Source organism: Rhamphochromis sp. 'chilingali', assembly GCF_963969265.1.
Source record: "Rhamphochromis sp. 'chilingali' genome assembly, chromosome: 20".
Classification (NCBI taxonomy): domain Eukaryota; kingdom Metazoa; phylum Chordata; class Actinopteri; order Cichliformes; family Cichlidae; genus Rhamphochromis; species Rhamphochromis sp. 'chilingali'.
In genome coordinates, this window is record NC_137947.1 from 25,880,133 (window position 1) to 25,905,349 (window position 25,217).

The 25,217-nt window shown below is 41.2% G+C and overlaps 1 protein-coding gene across 2 annotated transcripts in view; it reads left to right on the forward strand.

The window, feature by feature from the left end:
• peli1b (pellino E3 ubiquitin protein ligase 1b) overlaps positions 1-22,030 on the forward strand; it is a 50,460-nt gene extending 28,430 nt beyond the window's left edge. For both annotated transcript variants that reach the window (XM_080869548.1, XM_080869547.1), the window contains exons 2-7: positions 2,069-2,383; positions 9,699-9,828; positions 10,795-10,896; positions 13,097-13,294; positions 13,715-13,903; positions 20,550-22,030. In XM_080869548.1, coding sequence (XP_080725674.1) covers positions 2,301-2,383; positions 9,699-9,828; positions 10,795-10,896; positions 13,097-13,294; positions 13,715-13,903; positions 20,550-21,128 — 1,281 coding nt within the window. In that variant the 5' untranslated portion in view covers positions 2,069-2,300 and the 3' untranslated portion in view covers positions 21,129-22,030. The remainder of the gene's footprint in view (positions 1-2,068; positions 2,384-9,698; positions 9,829-10,794; positions 10,897-13,096; positions 13,295-13,714; positions 13,904-20,549) is intronic.
• Positions 22,031-25,217: the final 3,187 nt, after the last annotated feature.

Below are 25,217 nucleotides of genomic sequence, written 5' to 3' on the forward strand. Positions count from 1 at the left end.
TATGGTGATTGACTGTGACAACTCTGCGAAAATCACAAAGATTGCATTGCTACTTGCATTTAGATTCCAGTTGAAACCTCGTACATCTGAAACAGAAATTAAGAAATTTCTGCTCAAATAGTTAGGTAATTTCTGCAGGACAGCAGTTTAACTGCAGCATGGCTTAGGCGCTCACCTATGCCATGCTGCATAGGACACCTGTTATTAGTGGTTTTGGTGCTACAAATTCAGACTTTATTTAACAAACTAAGAATCACTAAGTAAGTAATTCTAACCACAAGTTGAGAGCTTGCAGTCAGGTCAGACACATCTGTAATAACAAAAACCTTCGATAGCAATTTAGTGGCCAGTTGATCTCAGATTAAAGAAAACCAACTCCTGGAACAAGCTTTATTTTCTGGACAGAGGCGAGTGGTACTGATGCCTCTGGTGTTTTAGTCTTTTGCAAAGATGAATCTCTTCTAACTTTGGTCCTAAAACAAGTCTAGTCTATTAAAGGAAGTTTTTGTGAGTTGTTTAATTATCAACTACAAGCCACGTCCTTGGATTCGGGCTCGATTTGATTTTAAATGGTGTACTCTGATGCTCCACAAGTGCTCATATAACTGTTGCCTTTAGTTCAAACTAAATAGGGCATTGTGCCTTAAATATTTATTTGGAAGGCCTCTGCGTGAACCTAACGCTCAGTCTTTTGGGACTGTATTAGCCTCACTAAGAGTACTGAGAAACAACAAACCTACCCCCACTCTTCATCAAAACACTTTACTTCCTATACTTTATTCATGCGCTCTCTAAGCAAATAGGCACTCAGGGAATATTCTGCTTCATATGTGGAGGGTTGCCTGGATTTGAAGTGATGATATTCTTATTTGGAAAGATTTGCATGCTGTTTTTCTTCTTTTTTTCTTTTTTTTACCTTGTAATTGGAAGAGAGGGGGACTTACACAAGAAAGGTCGTGAGTTAAATTTAAAGTAACAGGAAGTCCATCCTCTCCATTTTTCTCATGCCTTCTTTTCTCACACACACTCTCTTTCTCTTCTCCTTTCTTTGATTTCCTGTGTATTTAGAAAGTTGTGTATAAATGCTGACTTCAGAAAATGACTCAAAGCGCTTAACGCAGACACCCAGATCAGTCAGCAGAAAGATTTCCCATCCAGATATGTGAAGGTGTAGACATTTGCCTTTATTTATTTAATCTGCGGAAGTTTAAGGTTGTCTAGTGTGACCATATTCAGACCACACGGACTGATTATGGTCACAATATGGCCGTGATATTCGAAAGAATATCAAAAGAGCATCTTAATTGACTTCAGAGATTCCGCAGTTTAAAAAGAAGAAGAAAATATAACCATATGACACCTGTTCTGAGGTCATTACTTTGGCTTTGCGTTAAATTTAGAATTGATTTTAAAATTTTAGTGGATGTTAGTAAGACCCTGCAACATCTGGGACCTTAATATCGCTCAGACATGCTTGTAAACTGTGAACCAGCTCGACCCCTCGTGTAATCTGGAACAGGCCGCCTGGATATTCTTCTGGTCGACACCAACACTGGTGAAGATTCAGGAAAAACTTACCAAATCATTTCCATCTATCTCCATCTGTCATCGGTTCTGGTCTCATTTATAATTATCAGTTTATTTCATTTCTGCTTCTTCTGTTGTTTTAATTACCATCTTTTATGGGGTTAATTTATAAGTCTTATTTACAAAGTTTTGTGGCTGCAGCCGGCTATAATTTTGATCCCCGTACACAAAGATTTGTTCTTAATGTCATTTCATTAATCTTCATTTAAAGTGGCATTAAATGACTTACACATGTGGAGCCCCTATAAAGGACAGCCTCATGATTGAGGGCTTGTTAAAATCTTAAACTCGTAGTTTATTCTATAAGTGAAGATGAAAGGATGCCCAACTTTGTAAAGTCTTTAAGGTCATTTTACTTCTCAGCCTGAGGTGAAAATAGTAAAGTAAACTGCAGAAAAAGAAAAGTGTGTATCTAAATGATCTGATACCAGGACTGTCTGTGAGTAAACACACTAATCTTTGTGTCTTTGTCACTTTTCAGTGTAGAACAAGTGGAGCTACAAGAGAAGGACCCATGAAGCATGACAGGGTGGAGCTGAGGCTCAGCTGACCCTTCCCCTTCCTTCTTCTCCTTATTCTCCCCAGTGCTCCATTCGATCAGCACCAACCCCCTCCCTTCCCCTCGTTGCCCCTTCCTTCCTCCCGTGACCCCGTTGCATCTCACCCATCGTTCCTTGCCTCAAATTCCTCCAGACCTCAATCAACCGTGCCCAATGTACTCCCCGGAGCAGGAAAACATCTCCACCACCGCCTCCACCAAAGTGCCAGTGAAGTATGGAGAGCTCATTGTGCTAGGGTAAGCAGATGACAGATACTCAGCCTCACATCCAGAACACACATTTTTTAATTTGTATTATTTTTATGCAGTTATTTTTGTCTGTTAATCTTCTTACTATATTAGTAAGTGTTTGAGTCTGGGCCGCCAATTCCTCCCACAGGATCAGGAGTTGAGTAACCAAACTTGACACACAGGTACATCTTAGGCCCAGAAAGGTTCTTATCTATATCAGATATGATGACATTGTCACATTGCCTAGCAACCACCTAACAGCAGCCTAACAACCCTTTTTTTTTTTTTTTTTAGCATTTATGCAGCTATACCTTGTAAAAGCATTGTATCGTTTCTATTTCACTACAGCAACATATTAACTTATACCCACAAAAGTTCATGATTTATTAGGACACCATCAGTTTGCCTGGAAACCACATAGTAATGGGCTCAAATGACCTAATTTTTGCAATTATGCACCTGCAGCACATTATGAGAGCATGCTGTAGCTTTAATTCCATGACAGCAACATCTCAGTTATATCCACAAAAGCTGAAGTACACATGATGTATCATAACACCATCATGCTGCCTAGCAAGCACAAAGCGGTGGGTTAAAATGACCCATATTTTTTGCATTTATGCGTTTACAACACCTCATAAAAGCTTTATATCATTTTATTTCATAGCCAATAGCACATACAGGCCAAATAATACTGCAGCATGGTGAAAAAACAGAAATGTTTTCATGGTGCTAGAATAATAATTGTAATAAAAAAGTAAGCTCAAATTCAAATCTGCCTAATTATTCGTTAAATTCCCTGGCACCTCAATACTCAAAATATCATGTTTATTTTTTAAGTCTTCCTCAATTTCAAAGGAAAATTTTTGTGCACTTTTTTCTCATGTCTGTCACTTTTTTAGAGGTTGTCAAATTCATGAAAATTATTTATACCGGTAATATTTCTATTTAATTTGTTGATGTGTTTAATTAAAGAATCTGATTCATGGTTGGTTAATAATTAAATGTGTTGGTTGCTGCCTGTAAGTTCTAGGACTGTTAATCTGGCTTCATAAACCAAGACTCACCCTCAAAACACAGACAGATAATACCTTAATATCCTTCATGGTCATGCATGATGAATATAGTCACTGTTATGGATTTGGGGAATCCATGAAGCTCTGTTTTTTGACTGTGTTTTGCTACACAGTTATTATCTGGCATTCTAGATGCTGGACTGACAGTGGTTGGTTACAGAAATGTAATGTATCATTCAACACTGATTCAGACTTTTCTATAAATGTTGGCGCTATAAGTTGGCTAATGCAGCCTCATTACCCTCATGTCACCTAAACCATCTTATAGATATAAAACCAGCAAAAAAAACCCCCAAAAACTAAAGAACTTTTAAAAAGCACCAAAGAACCGGCAACATGTTGTAGCTTAATAATGTTTATACCGTTCAGCTGATTTCTGCTGAAGAGAATTATAGAAACATAATAGGGGTTGCAAGAGAAATACAGTGAAATTTTAAAGGTACTTTGATTGGTCAGTTTATCTGTGGATATTTTCTGACACGCTTAGAATGATTCTTTTGAAAAGATGCCAAAAAGAAACAAAAGGAATGTGTTTCCACAAAGCAGCATAAACAGTGGGGATATTTTTATCCACACAGGGTCATGCACTGAGAACACACAGATCTGGTGCTTTGGACTTATTGAACATGACAGTACCCACATTGCTTGATGCGTTACTAGATCAGTGGATGCTGAGATTTGTTTTGAGTCAAGTCCACATAGTCAGCTGTAGGAAAAACCCTTCACTCCACCCTGCATCTTCAGCATAGAAGACGCATAACTCTAACTGCACACACACTTTCTCCAGTAACAACCGACAGTGGAGGACTTCCTCTATCTGTATGTATCTCCTGTTTATTCCCCAAAGGGGCATTCCACTCTGGTCCCTGTCCCAGCCCACTCCACAGAGGAATGCAGATGTCGGAAAGACTCCTTACATGCACGTTCATAGACGCACAAACATGCACATGCACGCACACACATTTATGAGCATAGAGCGCACATTTTTCATGTCTTATACACACACACACATAGTTGGATCCACAGCTGACTCACAGTTTGTTGTTCTGGGTTGTGCTAGAGCAGCATTGTCAGGGAGATGACCGTGGAAATTTTCCCTAGTGGAAAACCGCAGTGAGCAGTAAACTCAGTTCAATGGCTTTACAAGGGAGAACCCCAGTTTTCCGTTTTGCTGTGCTTTTTCTGCTCCTAGTTTTTTGATTCTAGGTCAGGCCTCCCTTTTTTAAAGGTCAACACAGGCACTCACTGCTCCATGACATGAGCAAATACATACTGTGCAGCAACTGAGGCTGCTCTTTAAACCTTTGCAGGGTTCATTGAAACTGCATGTGTTTCGTGAGTGGTCACTGTGGGAGTTGAGCATCTAACCCTCACATTAGCACCACAGCAGGCGTTTTGACCTATCACAGTCAAGTAAAGACATCACCGGCACTCAAGCCACGCTGCGAGTTTTCTTGTCTTTCTTGTCTTTCAATCCTTTGTCGATTGAAAGTTACCATCCAAAAGTAAAGGGTGTTTTCGCTCAGCCTCTGGTATCTTAACGCAAAAATATTCAGTGCAATCACTGGGCAACTTTTCTCCAAGGAGGTTGATATCCTATTTTTATTCTAGTGTGACTGAGCTATAAAGTAGCATTGCTCTAGTCTCATGTGTCAAAACTCAAAGACACATGAGACCTTTGTCAATTAAAACTGGCAAAGGCCCAAATCGTAGCCAGCTGCAGACTTAGTTTGATTTGTTGGTTTTTGTGTATTTAGTTACCCGCACTGACTAAATGGTGTAACTTTGAGGCCTTTATGTGGACTAAATCATTGCTAAATGATATCCACGATATTTTTAGTTTTTTATTTATCAAACTGTGTTCATGCACAACATATTTCCAGCCATTCATGGGATCCCAACTGGCCCATAGCAAAACTGTGTTCAGCTGCTCTAGTTGCAGCCAAATTGTACTGTGACACCAACAACAAATGTCTCGCAATAAATTATCGGAAAGCAGCTGTTGAAGAAATCCTCAGAAAATGTAAAAATGTGACTGTATTGAGCTGATCATTTGATTTACCTTGAATCACTGCCAGCATCCTCCTGGGGCATGATGGGTGAACAGCTCAAGAAACCAGGGCTCTCTGTTTCACCTCTTCCCTATCATAAAACCTCGTGCCAAATCAGGATGATTGCACTTTTGCTAGCTGGGGGGTTGGGAGACAAAAGGCAATGCAATAAATTACTTGGAAGGCAGCTGGAAGGTTTTCATGGTTCTATGAAGTAAACAGCTTAGCTGTTGTAAACTCCACCCATCTGAATGTCTGTTTGTCCTTCTGTTTGTGTCGCCTGTGTAACTGACAACAGATCCACAAATAGCAACAGAGAAACCCATCAACGATCTAAACGCCTAACTGAGTCCAATATGTTTCATGCCCAGTAATGCTAGTAGCCTAATGCGGAGGAATGCTGTGGTGTCTCTGGGGATGGTCTGTTTACAGGTGCCCTGGACATGCATGTGGGGCTTTTAAACAGCTGTAATGCTGCAGATGAGATCCCTCCCCCAGTGCACCTCTGTCTGTCTGCATGCATCATTTCTGTGAGCTTAACTGTGTGTCCACAAATATTATTAGTTTATCCGTGTGGCTTAAATCCTCATGAATCATGAATGTGATTCCCTATACTCCACAGCTGTGCAAACACATAGATACAGGTCTCACGGAGAGAACTATTACAATCATGTATATTTTGTCTTTTATTGCCTACTTTTTAAAGCACAACATCTTTTTAAGTAATTACCAACTCTAAGTCAGTACTATTGCAGTGTTAAAGGTGACTGGATTGGTAGATTTAACAATAAGCCAGATAATTCGTCAGGTTTTCCCAAATGCCGCATTTGGAGACTCAATAATAGAGGTGAGGCCTTGGAGACTACATTTACCCATGTCAGCATCCACCTGTCAGTCAATGGGACCATACACCCAAACTTTATGCCGTATAAACTTGTATGTTTTTAACATGTCTTTGGGGATTGGCTCGCTATCAGAGCTGGCCTTTAAATGTCCACTAGAGGAACTGCGGTTTTTGGCCTTGCTCACTTTATTTTTCAGCCCTGATAGTTGCTGCTTGGTTTTACACATATAAACAGAGACACAGAGAGTGACTCATGCATGAGAAGTAATTGCTCACACTACCTGCCTTTATGCTTTTATAGGTTTACTGTATGAGTGTTACCTTGTTGCTGCAAACTGGGATTTAGTTTATTAGTGTTTGGAGTGAATACACAGACACACACAGACACACACAAACATACTAGATGGTGCTAGCTGTCGGAAATAAGGAATACAGTATGAATCTGCACATTCAGACTAACTTTTTCCTGACTCTGGTTCTTCCTGTCTTCCAACCTGCATGCACAATCATGAACTTGTCGCCGATCTTTGACCTTTCTGCTTTTGTTTTGAGAATATTCGTGTCATGCATGCAGTACTGCTACCCATGGGAACCTGATTTTGAACTGCCAGGAACACTTTGGGCTCTTTCCAGCAGACCGCCCTGCCCTTGCTCTGGATACGGGCTAAACTTCACCATGGTTACAGTCTTGCCATGGTTACTCTTCCCAAACGTTGCCGTGGCTCTGTTCTCTCACCATGGTTACTCATAAACCCTTCAAGCGTTGTTTGATCCCAGATCTTCTAACTCAGAGAAACATTTAGCTGGAGGCTGGGCGTCCTCACAAACCCGCCTGTGTCGTCTGTCATACCTGGACTTCATAGAGGGGGTGGGTTTGTTTCAAGAGTCTGATTGGCCGGAGACACGTTCCAACTGTGCTTATACTGCATGAATAGTTTTCCTGTATGAAGAAGATTACCTCTTTGAAAGACTACACATTGAACCTTGAGTTACGTGTGACTGTTTCTTATGTGTTCTGAGACGTAAAGTGCAGTTAGGGTATAAGTCAGAAGAGTTCATACCGTAACGTCTGTGGCTTCTGGATGTCATAACAATGTTAAAGTAGCGAGCAGTGTTTATGCATGCAGTAATGTTTATAAAGCCGTGGCACCGCTCATAGGAATATCACTTCACACTGGTGACGGCTTATCTGAAACATGTGTGTGCAATAACGAGTAAAACATCTGTGTACTGAGAGAAACACGGATCCGATGTGTTTGGAAATTTCTCTCTTTTTGTTCAGTAATAAGTTTGTTACAATTTTCCATAAATGAGCAAACAGAACCAAAACCAAAATGTAGTGTGTTTATATAAATACATGTAAATATTGTTTAGACTATTTATTATGTGTTGTCTGCTTAAATAATTAGTGGCAGACTTCAAATTATATGTGATTGCATTTCCTTATTGTACAAATAAATGAAGTCAGAGAAGTCCAACGTGCAACAGACCACTCCTCTTGTACAATTTTAGACAAAAATCCTGCAGCAGTTCAAAAAGTGCAACATACTGTTCCGATGGACTTTCTGAAAGATCCAAATTGTCCACATTTTTCCAAAAAACTCAAAAGACCTTTTTAAATACAATTAGTTTACTTTATTAGGTAGACCTCGCTGGTACTGAGTTGGATCCTTTTTTTTTCATCAGATTTTGGATTTTTGTCCAAATTGACACATGACAGCATCACAGATTTCTTTTATTCATGATGCGAGTTTCCCGTTTCACGACATCCCAAAGGTGCTCTGCTGGACTGAGATCTGGTGACTTTGGAGGTCGTTTGAGTTTATTAAACTACTTGTCATGTTCAGGAAGCTAATATGATATGATTTGAGCTTTGGGGCACGTTATGCTGCTGGAAGGCCATTCAAAGATGGTCTCACAGTGGTAATAAAGGGATGGACATGGTCAGGAACAATACAACAGAAGTCGAGACGCAACAGCCTAGGTAGCGTTTTTCCAATTTTCTGTTGTCCAAGAGAGTCTGTGTGAATTGTAGCTCAGTTTCTTGTTTTTAGATGACAAGAGTGGCACCCGGTGTGATCTTCTGCCTGTGTGTGTGTGTTATGACTGACGTAATTTTAGTCTGCAAAACTGGGTTATAACACGTGGTCATTTGAGTGGCTGTTGACTTCTTGTTTCCAGCTTCTCTGACCTCTGGTATCATTAAAGCATTTTCTTCCAGAAAACTGTGGCTCACTGGATATTTTCTCTGCAAACCCTAGAGATAGTTGTGTGGGAAAATCCCAGTAGATTAGCAATTAGTGGGACCATGCCACCTTAAAAGTCAAATCTTAAATCACCTTCCCCGTTCTGATTCCCCGTTTGAACTTCAGCATGTCACAGCGCAGAGCTCCTGCCGTATATATCAAATATAAATGATTAAATATTTGCCTTGAACAGGTGTACCTAATAAAATGTCAGTGAATTACATATTACTTTTAACATGTATCCAGTGTGTAACATTCAACCTGTATTGTTTTGTCTGTTTTTGTTAAAAATAAAAACAATGCTATCAGCTTTTTGTCCTTTTTGCTTTGTTTTTTTTTTTTTTTTTTTGCTGGATACATAACTTCGGCTCTACTGGAATTTATTTTGAAATAATGTAACTACTTCCTGAAATCCTCTGTGGCCGCTTTTACCTGGAAACTCAAACTGCCTTTCAACCTGTTTTGCTTTAATGACTTCCTTTTGTTGATTGTGTTGTTGTGAGGGCGAGTGAGCGCCTTCCTTCTGCTGTACTGAATAGAAAGTGGAAGGTTTTATGAGAGGGATGAACCAGATATCATTTTTTCTTTCTGTCTTGGTAATCAGTGGCACTTTGTTGACCTGCTGAAATGTGGACAGAAGTGATGAATGTTTTCTTATTTCAGGATGTTAACAAAGTCACACACACACGCTCAGAGAGACACAACAGCGCAGTCACAGTGCTGCTGAGAGCCACAGAGACTTTTCTGTTGGAGGGAACGCCTCTGTTTATTCTCCTTTCCTCAGCCATGTATCAGTCTAAATGAGTCTCTCTGTGTGTTTATTTTCTCAGCCTTTCGAGGGTTATGTTTGGAGGGCTTTATTGTTTTGGGGCACATGATGTACTTTTGTAGAAAGGCATGTATAAAAAGTATAGGTTGCTGTTTGTGTGCGTGTAGTCTTAGGCACTTGGAGGGAGTGCACTAAAAGGCCTCAAGCATTTTCCACAATGACTGTTTTTTCCAGCGTATTATGCAGCTGCCCAGACAATAATGCCCTATTGTTTTATGCATGCATAAGTGTGTTTATGTTTGTGTGTGTGTGTGTGTGTGTGTGTGTACATGCAGATACAATGGCTCTCTGCCCAACGGGGATCGGGGGCGACGTAAAAGCCGCTTTGCACTTTGCAAGAGGCCGAAGGCAAACGGGGTGAAGCCCAGCACAGTTCACGTCGCCTGCTCTCCACAAGCAGCCAAGGTGAGACGCACAATAACACGACCTTTTAGACTTACAAGTGATCACAAAGCTGCAGCCGTCAGTTAGATTCATTAAACACATGGCCTAAACATTTAATGATGGAAAATTGCATTCTTTAATTCATCTCTGCGTAGGTGTGGGATGTTGTTTTTATGAAAACGTCAAATACAAACACACTGGTTCAGTGGTTTTGGCCTGCAGTGCTCCAACAAAGGCTTTTGTGAAACTGCTTTTTTGTTCTGTGATATTAAAGTACTGCACACAATGAATCTCACAAACACACACACAATTGTCAGGAGAGAAAAGGAAAAAAAGCTCAGCAGAGCTTCCCTGAGTTTGCAGAACAAGGAAAAAAATCAGGTACAAGGTTTTGTCAAGGTTTTAAAATATATTTGGACAATGGTTTTTACATGGGATTTAACTGGAACATGGTCAAGGTTTATAAGAGAAACAAATGCGAGCTGTCCAGTGGAAGGTAACTGAGCATTTTCTTGCAAAATCCAGGGTAGAACACGTTCATGTGTTTCCATCATCAGCCCAAAGACTGCCCAGAAATCCACTAAAATCTGTTAAATGATCAGGGAATTGTAGTTGTGTATGTGTGCGAGAGAGTGCTTTTTTTGGTTTGACATCAGCACATAATGGCTTCTCTGAGAACGCACACTTTTATACCCTGACTCACACACGCACTCGCGCACAGGCCAGGCTTTAGCTGCAGTCTGGAAGAGCGATTGTCCGTTTCAGTCCTGTGTGTGGTCCTAACTGACCAAAAAGAACATGGATCCAGTTAATGATTACACATCTCCACCCTTCCCGTGTGCATCTGTTATTTTCTGCAAGGATCATTGAGGAGATGTCAGAGGTGTTTTTGATAGAAAACATGCTCAGTTCAGTCTTCTGCATTTAAAGTGAAGGGTATGATTCTGCTTTCGGTGCTGATCTGATCTCTTCCTTCTGTCTTTCCAGGCCATAAGCAACAAAGACCAGCACAGCATCTCTTACACTCTGTCTCGAGCCCAGACGGTGGTGGTGGAGTACACCCACGACAGCAATACAGACATGTTCCAGGTAACAAGCCCCAGCTTTTATCACCGTGCCTGGAGTTTTACAACCAATTCACAGTCCTTACTTTTTCCACTTCACTGCTCCACTCACACACATATTAAATAGAGGCTGGTAACAGAGCATCTGCGTGTTTAGTGCAGGGATTTTCGATCTTTAAAGCAGAGCCCTTGAAGGGACGCCGGAATGAGAGACATGAGGCACAATGTGTGAGGTGAAGTGCATGATGTCTTTCTGAAAATAATTGGAAGTTAGTTGTTGTGGTTTGGCCCGCTTATCAACACAGTCAGCAGTTGGATCTGCAGCAGTGGAAGTGACACATAGACACTTGAGATACTTTGAAACCTCAGTCCTGATTACAGCAAACTGCTTCCAAATTTGTACCTCTCGTAATAACGGACCCTTTATTCCAATGTGCACCATGAATAAAGGGCCACAAATGGACTTGGAAAAGCTAAGAAAAAAGCCTCTTTGAAAAACAATATCAAAGTACTTCAGTTATAGTTGTCTGTGTACTAAAACAGGTTCAGCATCTTCATAATGTGCCATATCTCAAAGTATAAACCAGAGATTCTTTTTGAGCTTTATCCATATCAAGTCACCAATAAACAAGGATCAAAGCTGAATTTTAGTTAATAAAAAATAACACAAAAGCATCACCACAGTTTTGTTTTCTATACAAAAATCTTTTGTATAGTCCACATCCCCCTGGATGAGCCACAGTTTGAGAACCACCACTGGTGTATACAAATGTAAATGTAGAAATGTTTTTAATTTAAAAAAAAAAAAAAAAGCCCTTAATGTAACACCTCTCCATGAATCGCCACCTTATCGTGGTGGAGGGGTTTGCGTGCCCGTGTGATCCCAGGAGCTATGTTGTCGGGGGCAACTTGCCCCTGGTAGGGTCTCCCAAGGCAAATTGGTCCTGGGTGAGGGGCCAGACTAAGTGCGATTCAAAAAAAGAAAAGCAAAAACAACCGCAACAAAAACAAAAACAAACAAAAAAACCTTAGAAGTACTGCCCAGATTAGGAAACTACCCAGGAGCCTCGGTGAATGGGCTTATTGTCAGCTCAAGCGATGTTCGACTCCACCATCCTGTCAGTTTACCACCTGCAAAAGGATCCATGGGGGTCCGGTGCTTTGTGTATTCACGGAGGTGTTGGCGGGATAATCCCTGGCGCCCTAAACTGCGCATAAGAAAAGGCAGAACTGTTCATTTATTGGCCGATCTATGAAAAAAAGAATAAGATCCCAAATGCAAGCTTGGTCATTTGAAAGGAGGAGGTTTAAGTGACGTCCTACTAGAAGGAGGCAAGTCCAGGACCTGCTGCAGATAACACATTTCTCAGTTGGCTTGGCTTCAGTGTCCTCACCAGAAGAGGGGTAAAGGGAAGACTGAGCATCTCTGCTTAGACTGGAGTCCCTGTGTCCCAGACATGAATAAGCAGCAGAAAACGGATGCATGCTTGGATATAAAATGATCTTTACATCAAATGGAGTTTTAATGAAATGGTAAATGTTAAAATTTCTATTATTTTTTTTTTTTTTGCCTGATGACCTTAACTGGTGAGTCGCCTTAAGCTTGGAAAAAGCAGTCTACTGCTCTGCTGGTGCTTTCAGCCATGTCACATAATGACTTCTTTCCATCTGGTGACATTAACTCTTGGAGCTGACTGTGTCCTGATCTCACTGTGTTGAGTAATAAAATGAACCAATCATGAATCATTCATCTTAGTCAGATTTGGACAAAAGATATTACTGCATCAGTAAAGCTTTTAACACAGAATTCCTCCAAAGTCATTGTGTTCTGTCTTGACTTGCACTAACACTGAGGCTTTCCTGTGTGGTGTCTATGGTACTCTGGTGACGCTATCAGGGAAGAAAAGTACTCATCTTTAGGGGTTTTATGGGTTTTATACAAGTTTGCAATGCATGTGAAGCAATTCGACTCTACTTAAAAGTCTCTAGCATGTCTTTGTTCTGCGTATTGTCTGCTATTAAAGATTATCCAACTGTCTTGGCTTATGTATTTCAAATTTCCTAATGGATTCCATCCTGGACACATTCTGCATCCATTTAGCAGTTTTTGTCTCCATTCTCTGTTATGTTTTTCATCTTACCAGCTTCCCCTGAGGTAATACATCATTATATTATCACATCGCTGAAAAGCATTGTGGGCTAATCTTTCCATCTCTCTTCTCCAGATCGGTCGATCCACAGAGAGTCCAATAGACTTTGTAGTGACGGATACAGTGGCAGGCAGCCAGAGTAACGCAGACACTCAGTCGGTCCAAAGCACCATCTCCCGCTTCGCCTGCCGCATTATGTGCCAGCGCACGCCGCCTTACACAGCGCGCATTTACGCCGCAGGCTTCGACTCTTCCAAGAGCATCTTCCTCGGGGTGAGCACTGTTTCATCTGGAGCTTCAGACACGTGTGGGCGAGTTTGTGAGAGCAAAAAGGCAGAAGGATGAGAGAAGGAAAGACTAAAGAACCACAGGACAAAGAGGAAAACAAGACATGAAAGACGTGTCGTAGAGCGTGTGCTCTCATATTATTCTAAAACCTTTAACCTGCTTTTACTTTTCCCATGTTCTTGTTTTTACTGTCCTTCTCAATTTGTCATTGTTTGACAGCAGAGGACAACAACTGATGGTGTCCTGTTAGTGCTCTTGGTGGCAACACTAAACTCACACATGCTCAGTAGAGAAAGCTCAGTCTGCTAAATATGTATCTGCACATTGTCTGCTAAATATGATTGGAGGTTGGACGAAGGGCTGCTGAACGCATATGAATATCAGCGTGTTTTTTGCTTCATTCAGGAGAAAGCTGCTAAGTGGAAGACATCTGATGGTCAGATGGACGGGTTGACCACCAATGGCGTGCTGGTGATGCACCCTCGCAACGGCTTTAGCCAGGACTCCAAACCAGGCGTCTGGAGGGAGATCTCGGTCTGCGGCAACGTCTTCACCCTGCGAGAAACGCGCTCAGCACAGCAGCGGGGAAAGATGGTAGGAACACATGAACTGTTTACTTTTTTCCATAGGTGTATCTACTTAAAATTTCATACAAGTTTGAATCTCACTGACCCTGAGGTCAGGTTTTTCTGAAAAAATATATACAATAGGTGTGTTTACTAGGAAGCTGAGGGGAAGCGCTGGTGGATGCCAATATTTTTGACACTGTGGATTGTCATTTTTCAGCTCCACAGGTTTCAGCTTGTTCTCCACTAACTCCTAGCAACCTGTGCCAATTAAGGAAGTTAGTGCCACGCTTTGTCACCAAAAATAGTCAATTCTGGCCAAAAGTTATGAGTTCCTGCATATTTCCACTTTTTTAAAGTTGTCAGGAAATAGTCACAGTAATTAGTAAAATATACAGGTTAAAAGAAGAAACTCTCAGAAGGGGGAGAAAATTAGCGAGTTCTAAAAGTTGCATAATTGTTGCACAAACATCATCACACGTTCAGTGATTATTAGCATCTAAATGTTAATGTTTATTTTGATTTGAGCATTTTAACCTGTTTTAATCACTGCTAAAAAACGCATGAAAACCTTGAAATGCACAGTTCTTGGTCTTTGCCTTTTTAGAGGTAATTTTTTCTTCTACAATCACAAATATTGTGATTTTCTTGCAGAACTGCTGTATCGCGATGCCACAGTTATCGTAGGATATGTATCATGAGTTACTGTGATTAACATGATGAATGCATTTTCAGTCTCTCTGCTCCGTGGCAATCAGTTAACCGCAAAACATATTTCCCTCGCACACATTCCATCACAGTATCTCATACTTCATCACAATCGCATAGCAGCGCTGTCACTCAGGCAGCAGGAGGTCAGTCAGAGCTTAACACCCACCAGGAGGTCACTGGGATGCTATCTCCATGGCAGCAGGCCCTCCTGTCAAAGCTGTTTGTAACAAGACCATGTAAGGGATCCTCCTGCTGACGTCACAGTCTCCCAGCCAGTCGCGGCGCTGTCTGCGTCTCATCAGTGTGGACAGTTGTCTGATTGGATTTACGAGGCTGTTGGGATGTTTCATTAGGTCTTTGTTTCTTCTCCTCCTCTCCACAAGATGTATATCATCAGCCACGCGCACACAGTCAGCAGCCGTAATATTAATCCATCCCTTTATCGAGTGTCCCACCTGCTCTCAAGTCTTTCCACAAATTAACAGCTCCCTTATCTCCACCTGCCCTTTCCCATCCACACACTTACCAGTGTTATCCACCTCTACAGCATCCACTCGTTATTTCACAGCTGGTTGATCATTTGTATTGCCAGCTGCGGGACAGCACATATTTTCATTACGCACGGTAACAAAGCGCGATGGTGTTTAAACCGTCTGCACATACGAGTGGTTACTGCTCAGGTGGAGTCCTTTCATTGTCAGCGTCGCTACAGTTGGGGTAACATCACTATACAAGATGAAAGGCTGTGGGACTTTACTACAAAGATAACTTGTACTTTCTTAAAACATGTTTCTTTAACATGTGACTACAACAAGAAGCCTTAACTCTAAAGAGGATGTTGGAGCCCTGGTTTGAAATATTACACCCATTGTTGTTTTGTTGTATGTGCTATTACACAGAGATACAGAAAAAAGTAAAACATGAATTAAATTTTAAAATTACCGTATTTTCTCTGTGATTTTTTCAAAGTTTGAGTTAGTAAACCCCACTTAGATGAAATATTTTTCTTTTATTTAAAGTCCTAAACAGGCCAAAACCTGTTTAGTGGAGTGCAAATCTTGATTGTTGAGACTAGAATTTAATGACTAAATAGCTGACTAAATATATGTGTGCTTTTATAAGTCATTTATTCTGTTTTGGCCTTTGATGAATAATGTGAAACCAAAAGAGAGAAATGAAATCTTGTGTCACGATGAAACTGAAATAAACCTGCTCAATGCATTTTTGTGCCTCCAGTCACATCTCTGCATGAAGCAATAAAAACACTCCGTCAACTGCCACTGTTACTCAGCAGTGACTCCATGCAGTCCCTATCTAAATAAATGAGGAAATAGACCTAACATGAATTTTAATTTTGGCCATCAGGGAATAAAATGTAGCGAAAAAAATCTGATAATAAGTGCTTTAAAAGTTTTGTGACTCTGATTCAGGTTTAAAAAGTTTGTCTTTGTTGCCAGTTCTTCTTAGCCAAAAATAAGACATAAAGCACACTTCTCGATATCTTTACTACAATAAAGTGTAGATGGGAATCACTACAACAACATGATTGTCTTAAATGCTTCCTGGACTGGATCTTTTTGTGGCAGGAGCAGCACAACCTCCATATTTAAAGTTAAGGGATCAGATTTCTGTTCAGGGTTAAACTGCTTAGAAACCTTCCAGCAGATGTCATTTCAGTCCATTTAGGTGTTGGTTTGTATTCACTCGATATCAAAACTAGAATTAAAAACTGAGTGTTGGACTCATCCAACAACCTTAAATCATTAAACAACAACATTATTTTTGACCGAAAAGGGTGAAAACTGAACATCTTACTGGCTTCTAATAGTGTTTTCCTCAACTCTCAAGTGCACTTCTCTTAATGAGAGAACTGCTCTGCCGTAGCGGACGCTGACACATGAAGGACATTGTGATTGAATAGTCTTGAATAAATTGGCTCAGCACGTTTGCCAAAAGCCCCTGAGTTGTTGGTTTAATGTTTAGCTCCACGGTGTGTAATCTTTAAATGACATGTGGGGATAAAGATTCATCAGAAGCATTTTTGGTAGCTTTTTTGCGTCGTTACTGGGAGGTGAAGATGAAACATGCACAAGTTTGTTTCAGTTATTGGGTGGATTGAGTCAGCCTTTACCAGCAGGGCAGCTGGTTTGCCCTTCTGTTTGACATAATTAGGAATATCTTACAGTGCAGTCTACACACACGCACACACACATATAACAGTGGGTTGTAGTGGGGGGTAGTGCTGCTGTGGGGGTTTTCGTGAGGGATGACAAATGATCGGAGTGCAGTGTCTGAGCTCCTGCTGCTTTAATACAAGCTTTTGTCCTGATAATTTAACGGTTTCAGTGTAATTTAATTAAACTCTGAGAGGAGGTGAGTGCATCTCGATGTTTACATGGACCGAGGGCCCTTATGTCATTAAGCTTGAGCATGATTATACACTGAGGAGACAAATACTTCTTTAAACTGTCTTTTTAAGTGGGTTAGAAGAAGCTACCTTATAAATACAGGGTTTTGCTTAACCTTCTGAACTCTTACCTGTTCCAGCTGAAAATCTGAAGTACGTAACATAAAGCCTGAGGGTGAGGATCGGCTCACAGACGATGTTAATCCAGGCCGGTACTTTTTAAAAGGAAGGGAAAACGAAACAATGCCTCAAAATGAATAAAAGGCAGCGCTATGCGATTCAGTCTCAGAATGAATGACTATAACAAGGTTGTACTGCTTTTAACTCTATTCCATCAGACGTCACTCTACTGTGTTCAAATTGGGCAGTTTGAAGGCTATATTATGGTCGCCGCATGACCATAATATTGACCATTCAGGACAGTGAGCTGATGGTCAGTTTCACCATTCCGTGCTAGTATTGAGGTTTCACAGTCACATGACTACTAACCACGTTGACGGTAACTTGTCCGTCATTTATGAGGGGAAAATGTATGTTCCCCAACCAGTTGGCCTCCTTAAAGTTTCTTTGGTTGCTTGCAGATTTCCGCAGTCGCCCATAGTTTCTACGGAAAACTCTGACTTGTCTAAGAAAACTCTCCAGCTGCTCTCCAAGCAGGAATGAAATTGTGTAACATGCAGTTCGCCTTCAAGGTAAAAGACGAGCATTTCAGCTTTTACTCTGAAGGTGAATGCAGCACACCAGGTTAAAAAAACTACAAAAGGTGCACAACAACCTGGCATAACACTGAACTGAGTGTGAGTTTGAACAAATGACCAAATGCCTCAAGGCTCGATCCAGTGGCTGGGGTTTTATTGTGACCTCTCCTTACTTTCCTAAAAATGCCATAAAAATAATGTTTAAAAACAACAACACCCATGTGTAGTTTACACCAGCAGTTGTGATGCCACTTTAGTTTTTTGCTTGGGGCTGTAATCGACCTTTATGACGGATGCAGACTTTTTCTGTCTTGCAATGAGCATGTTTGCTGTCACCATTTTGGTGTTTTGCAACCGAGTCATTGCACCGACTCAAGATGTTAGCCAACGAGGATAACCCTGGATAATTCTCCAAATAAACAAAATAGACTTAATGTTTTAATCAGTGTGATCTGAAGGGACTTGCTGAGAAAATAAGTCAGGAAAGTGTCTGCTGAGGCTGAGTCAGGCGCTGCCAGGTTGGCTTTACTTTTCAGATCCAGAAGCTACATCCGCGTTTCTACTGTGCATCTTTCCTCTGTGCTTCGGTATTTCTGCATCAGACACGAAGCCAGGCTTTAATGAAAAGGGAAGACATTATCTCAGGCCATTATTGTAGTCATGTATTCCACATTGCGTTTGTTCAATAGTAAATGTAGGTAAAGAGTTTCTTCAAAAAGTCTGAGTTAGCTGTGACACATTTAATAACAGAAGATCGGTTTGGTTAATTCATGAATTTGACCATGTATGTTTTTTATTTAAATCTGCTATCACCAACATTTTCTTAAATCATTGATGTAGGTATGTAGTACATGGTAAATATTATATCCTGATGATTGTATAATAATCTATTTTAAGTTTAGTATTGCAGTTTGATGTGTTTTATCAGTGACCCTCACAGTGGTGCATATGAGACGATAACCAGCACAGAAGCATTTATTGTGAATCTGTTTGCATTTATATGTTAAAAAGAAGCCCACATACTGTAGACGAATTTGTAATGTGTATCACATTTGTGTAGGTTAGCTGTGTTTCTATTATGTTTCATCATTTAACTTGATCAGTGTTCCTCTGGATAAAAGTAGAGTGTGTTATTTTACTGGGCAGATGTGATTCTGTGTTATTGCCGAACAAGGGCATTACTGACATAAATAACGACATACATGAAGGTTACAGACCAGGAGGGACACATGAGCCAGCGGTGATGTAATGCTGCCGCTATGTAAATCTGTTCACCCTGAATCACAGGGTGACCTGGGTGTCAGTGTTAGGGTGACTGATGGCATCAAAACACCTGGGAGCTGACTTCACCCTCATCTCTGTGTCACTTATTGTGTCACTTTCCCGCCCTTTCTCTTTCTCCCTTTTTTTCTGTTTGTCTCCTGTTTTGTTTTTTCACACTGCCCTCACCCTGGTGTCCTCTGGTTATCTCAACATGGAATTTCCCATCCTGTCTGATCTTACAGAGCCAATCCGAGCAGTTACTTCAAGACTGTACTTCACCAAAATTTCCACCAGTTCTCTGTCCTGCCCCGTCTGCCGCCGTCATTTCAGTTTCCTCATGCCATGTTGTCTCCAGCTGTCAGCCCCGTGCTTCCCTCCCTGAAACCCACATCTGTCAGAGGGAGACATGTGGATATTTGTGCTACGCTGCCACCTACTGTGGTCAGACAGATCCTGCAAGCCCCGGTGTTTCATGTTTTATACTCTTCCAACCTTCAGGGTTGAGCGTATCCCAGCATGCACTGGGTTAGAGGCGTGGCACTCAGGAGAGGTCACTGAATGCAAAGGCTCGAATGACTAAAATAAAACCAGCTGTATTTGGAAAATGTTAAATTCTTCCTGCAGGGTGCACAAAGGCTAAAACCTTCACGTTTTAATGTTTTTTTTTTTAATTATATAAAATGTCACATGTTCCACAGGATATTTGAATCATGAGTGTAGCTGCTGTCAGAAAAGTCGAATTTCAGAATGTGAAACCTTTTGTTTCTAATAGTAGCTATAGCGAGTAAAGTACTAGGTTGCTACAACCATACGATAAAATGACAATAAAAACAAATGAAATAAGTGAACACGACTTGTTCAAAGGTGAGAATTTCCAGTAAACTTCAGTGTGGATTTGCATTTGCACGGACCATGACAACTTTTTTAATTTACCGAAAAACAGAAAAGCTAACTATTGGGAAAGCCACAGATCCTTAAGTGTTCAGTTTATTTTTAAAGTATAGGCTCACTGCAATGCAGTAGTTTACACCAAAATTGTTGGTTTAAACCTCCCGTTCTTCTCCAAAGACACACATTAGTGGTGTTTTTGAATTGGTCGTCGGTGTGGTTGTCTGTCTCTGTGTTTGCTTGGTAGTTGACCAGCAGCCAGTCCAGGGTGAAGAAATTGGTTCGATATTTAAGGGTCATAAAATATGCTAAAGAGTTAACTTTTACTTTTGTGTGCAATCTCATTTGTTACTGAATCCAGTTATGATTTTTTTTCATTATTGCTTTGTGCTGAAAAGTATTTACATTTGGGACAATTGAGACCTTTCTTGGATTTTTTATTGGACTTGCTCAGGGAGGCCAAGAACCAATAGCACTTCATCATCTTGCCGCTCCTACCTAATCAGCTCCTGTCGGACATAATGCTGTAGGCTTTCGGTGTCATTAAGGTCTTCTGTGCACAATAAATCATCACCTTTCCACTTTTTTTTGTTTAGCTTTAAAAAAAAGTCGTTGAAAGCAAGTTTTTTCTTACCTGCCGGTGAAAATCTCAGTTTTGTCTAAATTTGACTCTGGGTATAACCTGCTACCCTTCCTCTGTCTTTCAGGTGGAGACGGAGAGTCAGGAGCTCGTTGATGGCTCCCTTATCGACCTCTGCGGCGCCACCCTGTTGTGGCGCACTGCTGAAGGCCTGGCCCGCACTCCCACCCTGAAACACCTGGAGGCGCTGCGGCAGGAGATCAACGCGGCCCGCCCGCAATGTCCCGTGGGCTTCAACACGCTGGCCTTTCCCTCAATGCGTCGCAAAGACACACCTGACGAGAAGCAGCCCTGGGTCTACCTCCAGTGCGGTCACGTGCACGGCTACCACAACTGGGGCAACCACCGCGAGGAGAGGGAGGGCCGGGAGGGCCGCCTCAGGGAGTGTCCCATGTGCAGAACCAAAGGGCCGTACGTGGCGCTGTGGCTGGGCTGCGAGGCGGGCTTTTACGTGGACGCGGCCCCGCCCACTCACGCCTTTAACCCCTGCGGTCACGTTTGTTCGGAGAAGACTGCGGCCTTCTGGAGTCAGATCCCGCTTCCTCACGGCACACACACCTTCCACGCCGCCTGCCCCTTCTGCGCCCAGCAGCTAAGCGGCGAGCAGGGCTACGTCAGACTCATCTTCCAGGGACCCCTTGACTAACGGCGGGAACTTCCCAGCATTCTTTGGAGGTCTTATTTGGATGCTGACCCCGTATTTAACACGGGGACCTTCCCAGATCTGTTTTTTTCTGGACTTTTTGTCTCTCTCTCATTTTTAAGTGACCTTTGTATTGCTTTTTCATGAATGACGACAAAGATTTCTATATTTTCATGTGAAACCAGAGACAGAAAAACCAAACAAAGAACACTGCTGGGTCAAACCTTTTTTGCGTTTGTTTCTTGGAAAGGACTTTCAACAGTATTTATCTAAATTACTAACACACCGCAGCGCAAACCTGCGGTTTTATTCATGTTTATTGTTGCATTATACATCTGTGTACATCTCTTAGAGCTAATTTAAACAAAGATGTTTATTTATGGCCCTGGAGCATCGCTTCATCCTTTATCTGTCAGATAACTTCAATACTATTAAGCGTTTTATTTTGAAACTTCAGTATATTGTTAACCAGATATAAAGTTTTAGGTGTGTTCTGAGGGTTTTGTTCTGTCTCTCTCTGCCTTGTTCACCACTCAGATCTGTCATATTTATACACCCCGTCCTCTCACGTCGTGTGTTTAAACCCTTCAGTTATTCTTCTATCTCATTAGCCATCACCACAGCCTTTTCCCTTGCAAAGCAATAGATCTGGAACTGAAACCTCCTAAAGTATTATGGGAAACAGAGTCTTCTAGGCATCTTTGCAAATGGCCTGAATGACTGCTCCCTCCCTTTAACGTGAAATATCTTCGTGGGTAAGTGAGTGAATCTCTACGCAGCCATGTAGCTAATGTTATACTTTACACAAACACACACACACTTGCAGACACACACGCTAACCAGACCAGAGGGGTGCACTGCAAACCAAGATTAGTGGATCAGCGAGGTATCTTTATCCTCAAGTCAGACTTGGTTAACAGAAGATGGCTTTCTGTTAACCATGTCTAGATCACATGGTACGTTATGCTGGTGACATAATCTGCTCCAGACTAGTTAGGTGTAATGTTTTGAAGGAAGGAGTACATTTTAATTATACTGGTGAAGGAAGACGTGCAAAATGTGTTGCATTGTCATTGGGAGTTCTTGCATTCAGCTGGTGATGCAGGACATGTATAAATAGTAATTTTATGCTTGACCTGAAAGCATATGGGGGGCATATATGACCTGAAACCAGCAACTGAGCCCATTAAGGTATCAGGAAAGCGTTGACTCCAATACAACCAGAAAGTGTTCTTGTAAACAGAGGAGTCGCCCCCTGCTGGCTACCTAAATGAATGCAGGCATACAGTTTTCAGCCATCTTTTACAGTGAATATGGTTAGAAGTGAATACGCTGGGCAGAGTGTATTATTGAAGAAAGCCTGGCGGCCACATTGACCTTGCTTCTCAGCACACCCCTCTGGTCATGCTTTTCATGTGTGGACAGTGTCTGGTTTATTCTGCGTGATAACTGGGATGTCTGAGGCACACCTGCACAGTCAAAGCAAGATCACTACTGTGCCAGATGAGGTACGGTTTTCTGGTCGGTATTAGTATTGAGCTCCGAATGTATTAGACGTCCTTTTGACAGCATTGCAGTTACGCCAGTATTTTAAAATCCTTTTCTTGTCACGTGCCCTACTGGAGGCTGGAAAAAAATCTACGCACTATTTGTTCAGCTACACCTAAAAGTATGCAAACCGAGGCAGTTGAAGTCATTTCAGCAGGTTTCTCCTCCTCTGGCGTGAATCGTCACAGTGCAGGAAGTCCCATCTGTCTTACGCATCGAGCGAGCAACAAAAAGCAGGAGATACAAACACATCTGCTGTGGTTTGACTCAGGTTTGACACAAGCACACACACACGCACGGCTTTAAGCTTCACAATTCTCTTTATGCACGCGTGTGCGCTCATTAGGGCTTCGTGTTAACTTGTGCTTTCCAAACAAGGTCGAGCTTCAGATATCAGGGCTGCTCTTAGTTATATTTTATGTTGATTAAAAACAAGAATGAGAGCTGTTAGGCTTAATTTATTAACTTTATAGTTAATATAGTAACTTGGAGAGCTATTATATGTACATTTCTTTCAATATAGTGCTGAGTCATTTTAAGCCTTTATGAGAGAAAATAGAAGAGTAGAGCATAAAGTGTGAGACATGAAAGGCCTCGTTTTGTAGTTTGTTTCCGATGTAGAGCTCTGATTTAAATATAATATATTATTCGATAACCTTTTACTACATATGATGAAAACTGTCTTCCACTGATGCTTTTACTTTAAATAAGGACCTAAACAACCAACTGCACTCTATTATCTTTATATTTAAACCACATAAATGCTTAAATCTGTAAACACCTTACGCCCTGGAGTTTCTTTAATGGGACTTAATCTGAGGAAAGAAGTTTTTCTCTGCTGACATCTTAGCTTCAGGATGGACGAGTTAGTCAGACTCGAGACAACCAGGTTCGAGATAAACACAGTGGAAAAACCGCACAATGATGCCTCTTTATTTTTATTAATTTTGTATTGATTCATTGGAAGCGGATAACAAACTGCTTCAGAACTTATCATAGAAACTAAATGTGAACAATAACTGCATGTTCAAACTAAGTGTAGAGCTTTTTAAGGAGAGATTTTTGTTTCAGCTCCAGTGCACGGGTTAGTTATGTATGATTAGTTATTTAATATCTGCCCACCAACCCATCTGATAGTCCTTTGACTGAAGAGTAAACGACGTTGAAACGTGACCTTAAACTTGAGATTTGATTCCTCTAATAACATCAGACTTGCACTAAACCACAAATATTTTTCATTTTTCTTGTCTAAACTTTTCTTTTTAAAAGTCGCAGCACTACAGATGCTCCAGATTAGATTCTCTTAAAGTAGCTTTGCATGAGTCACAGTTCAAAATAATCCTTATCTTTTACTGTGCCTTGGTTCCTCCCATCAGTTCGTCCTCTGCATGAAACAAGCAGTTTTATCCCTTTTTTTAAAAAAAATTTAAGCCAACTTTCTTCTGATTGGCTATGCAAACAACAGGTGGGATGTCAGCTCTGAATGACATCACACAGAGCTAAAAGTCAAAGGGGAAAAAAAAAAAATTCTGAAACTAGTTTGAAGCTCTGCCTCGAAAACAACGTAAAGCAGAGATGCAAAATAACCGAATCCAACTTCATGTGCTGAGGAAGACTGTGTGCTGTGATCAAAAGCTCAGGATGAGCTACTACAGATCATTTATCAGATGCTGTTTGAAAAGTTAATGCTGACCTTGGAGACCACTGTCCTGATATTTGGAGCTTTATGTGAAAGCACAGATTCTCCTGCTGCACACATCTGTAACATCACTGCTGTTCGCCCACACACTCAAACTGTAGAAACCTCCAGAAAACGAAGCAGCTTTACTAATCAGTCACTTCCAAACTGTTCACACAGAGCCTCAGGTCTGCGTGGACACACTCGTATCTGCAGGTAAAAGTAGTGCGTGTGAGTGAGAAGCTGTAATTTATACGTTCGTGTTGATTGTATGTGTGCAGTTTTTACGCGTGCTCATGTGTCCACACATTAAGTAGCTCTCCAGATAATGTCCATCAGTATCCTCAGAGTGCAACACACTAACTCACCTCAGGGAGAAAATACGAATATGAATCACACACACACACAAACACGCACACACACAGCTAAGGTCTACTGAGGATACCTCACGAGTTAGAAGTCAAATCTGGATTCAGATGTGCGTCCTGCCTCTCTAACCCAGTCTTCTGTCATGGATTAAGTGTGTGATTTTTAAGGGCTTCCCTCCGTCTCTGTACTGTTTCTCTACACGAACACAGGCCTGACCCCGCCCCCGCCCTCCACTCGCTCTTCCTCCTCTCTTGTTCGGAGTGTATTTGTGCTTGTAAAAGGCGAAAGCAATGAATGTTTCCAGCAAACACTTTTTTGTAAACGACTTTAAACAATAAAGTGTAAAAGTGACACATTTCACCGTGTGCTGGGTTTTATTTGCATTGTCAGTGCAAAGCTATTAAACAAAATGTAAGTTAACTGAAACAAAAACTACGGTTTACACAACAAGTTAATAGAAGTGAGAGGAAATGGCTCGATCAGATTTACCTGTTGAT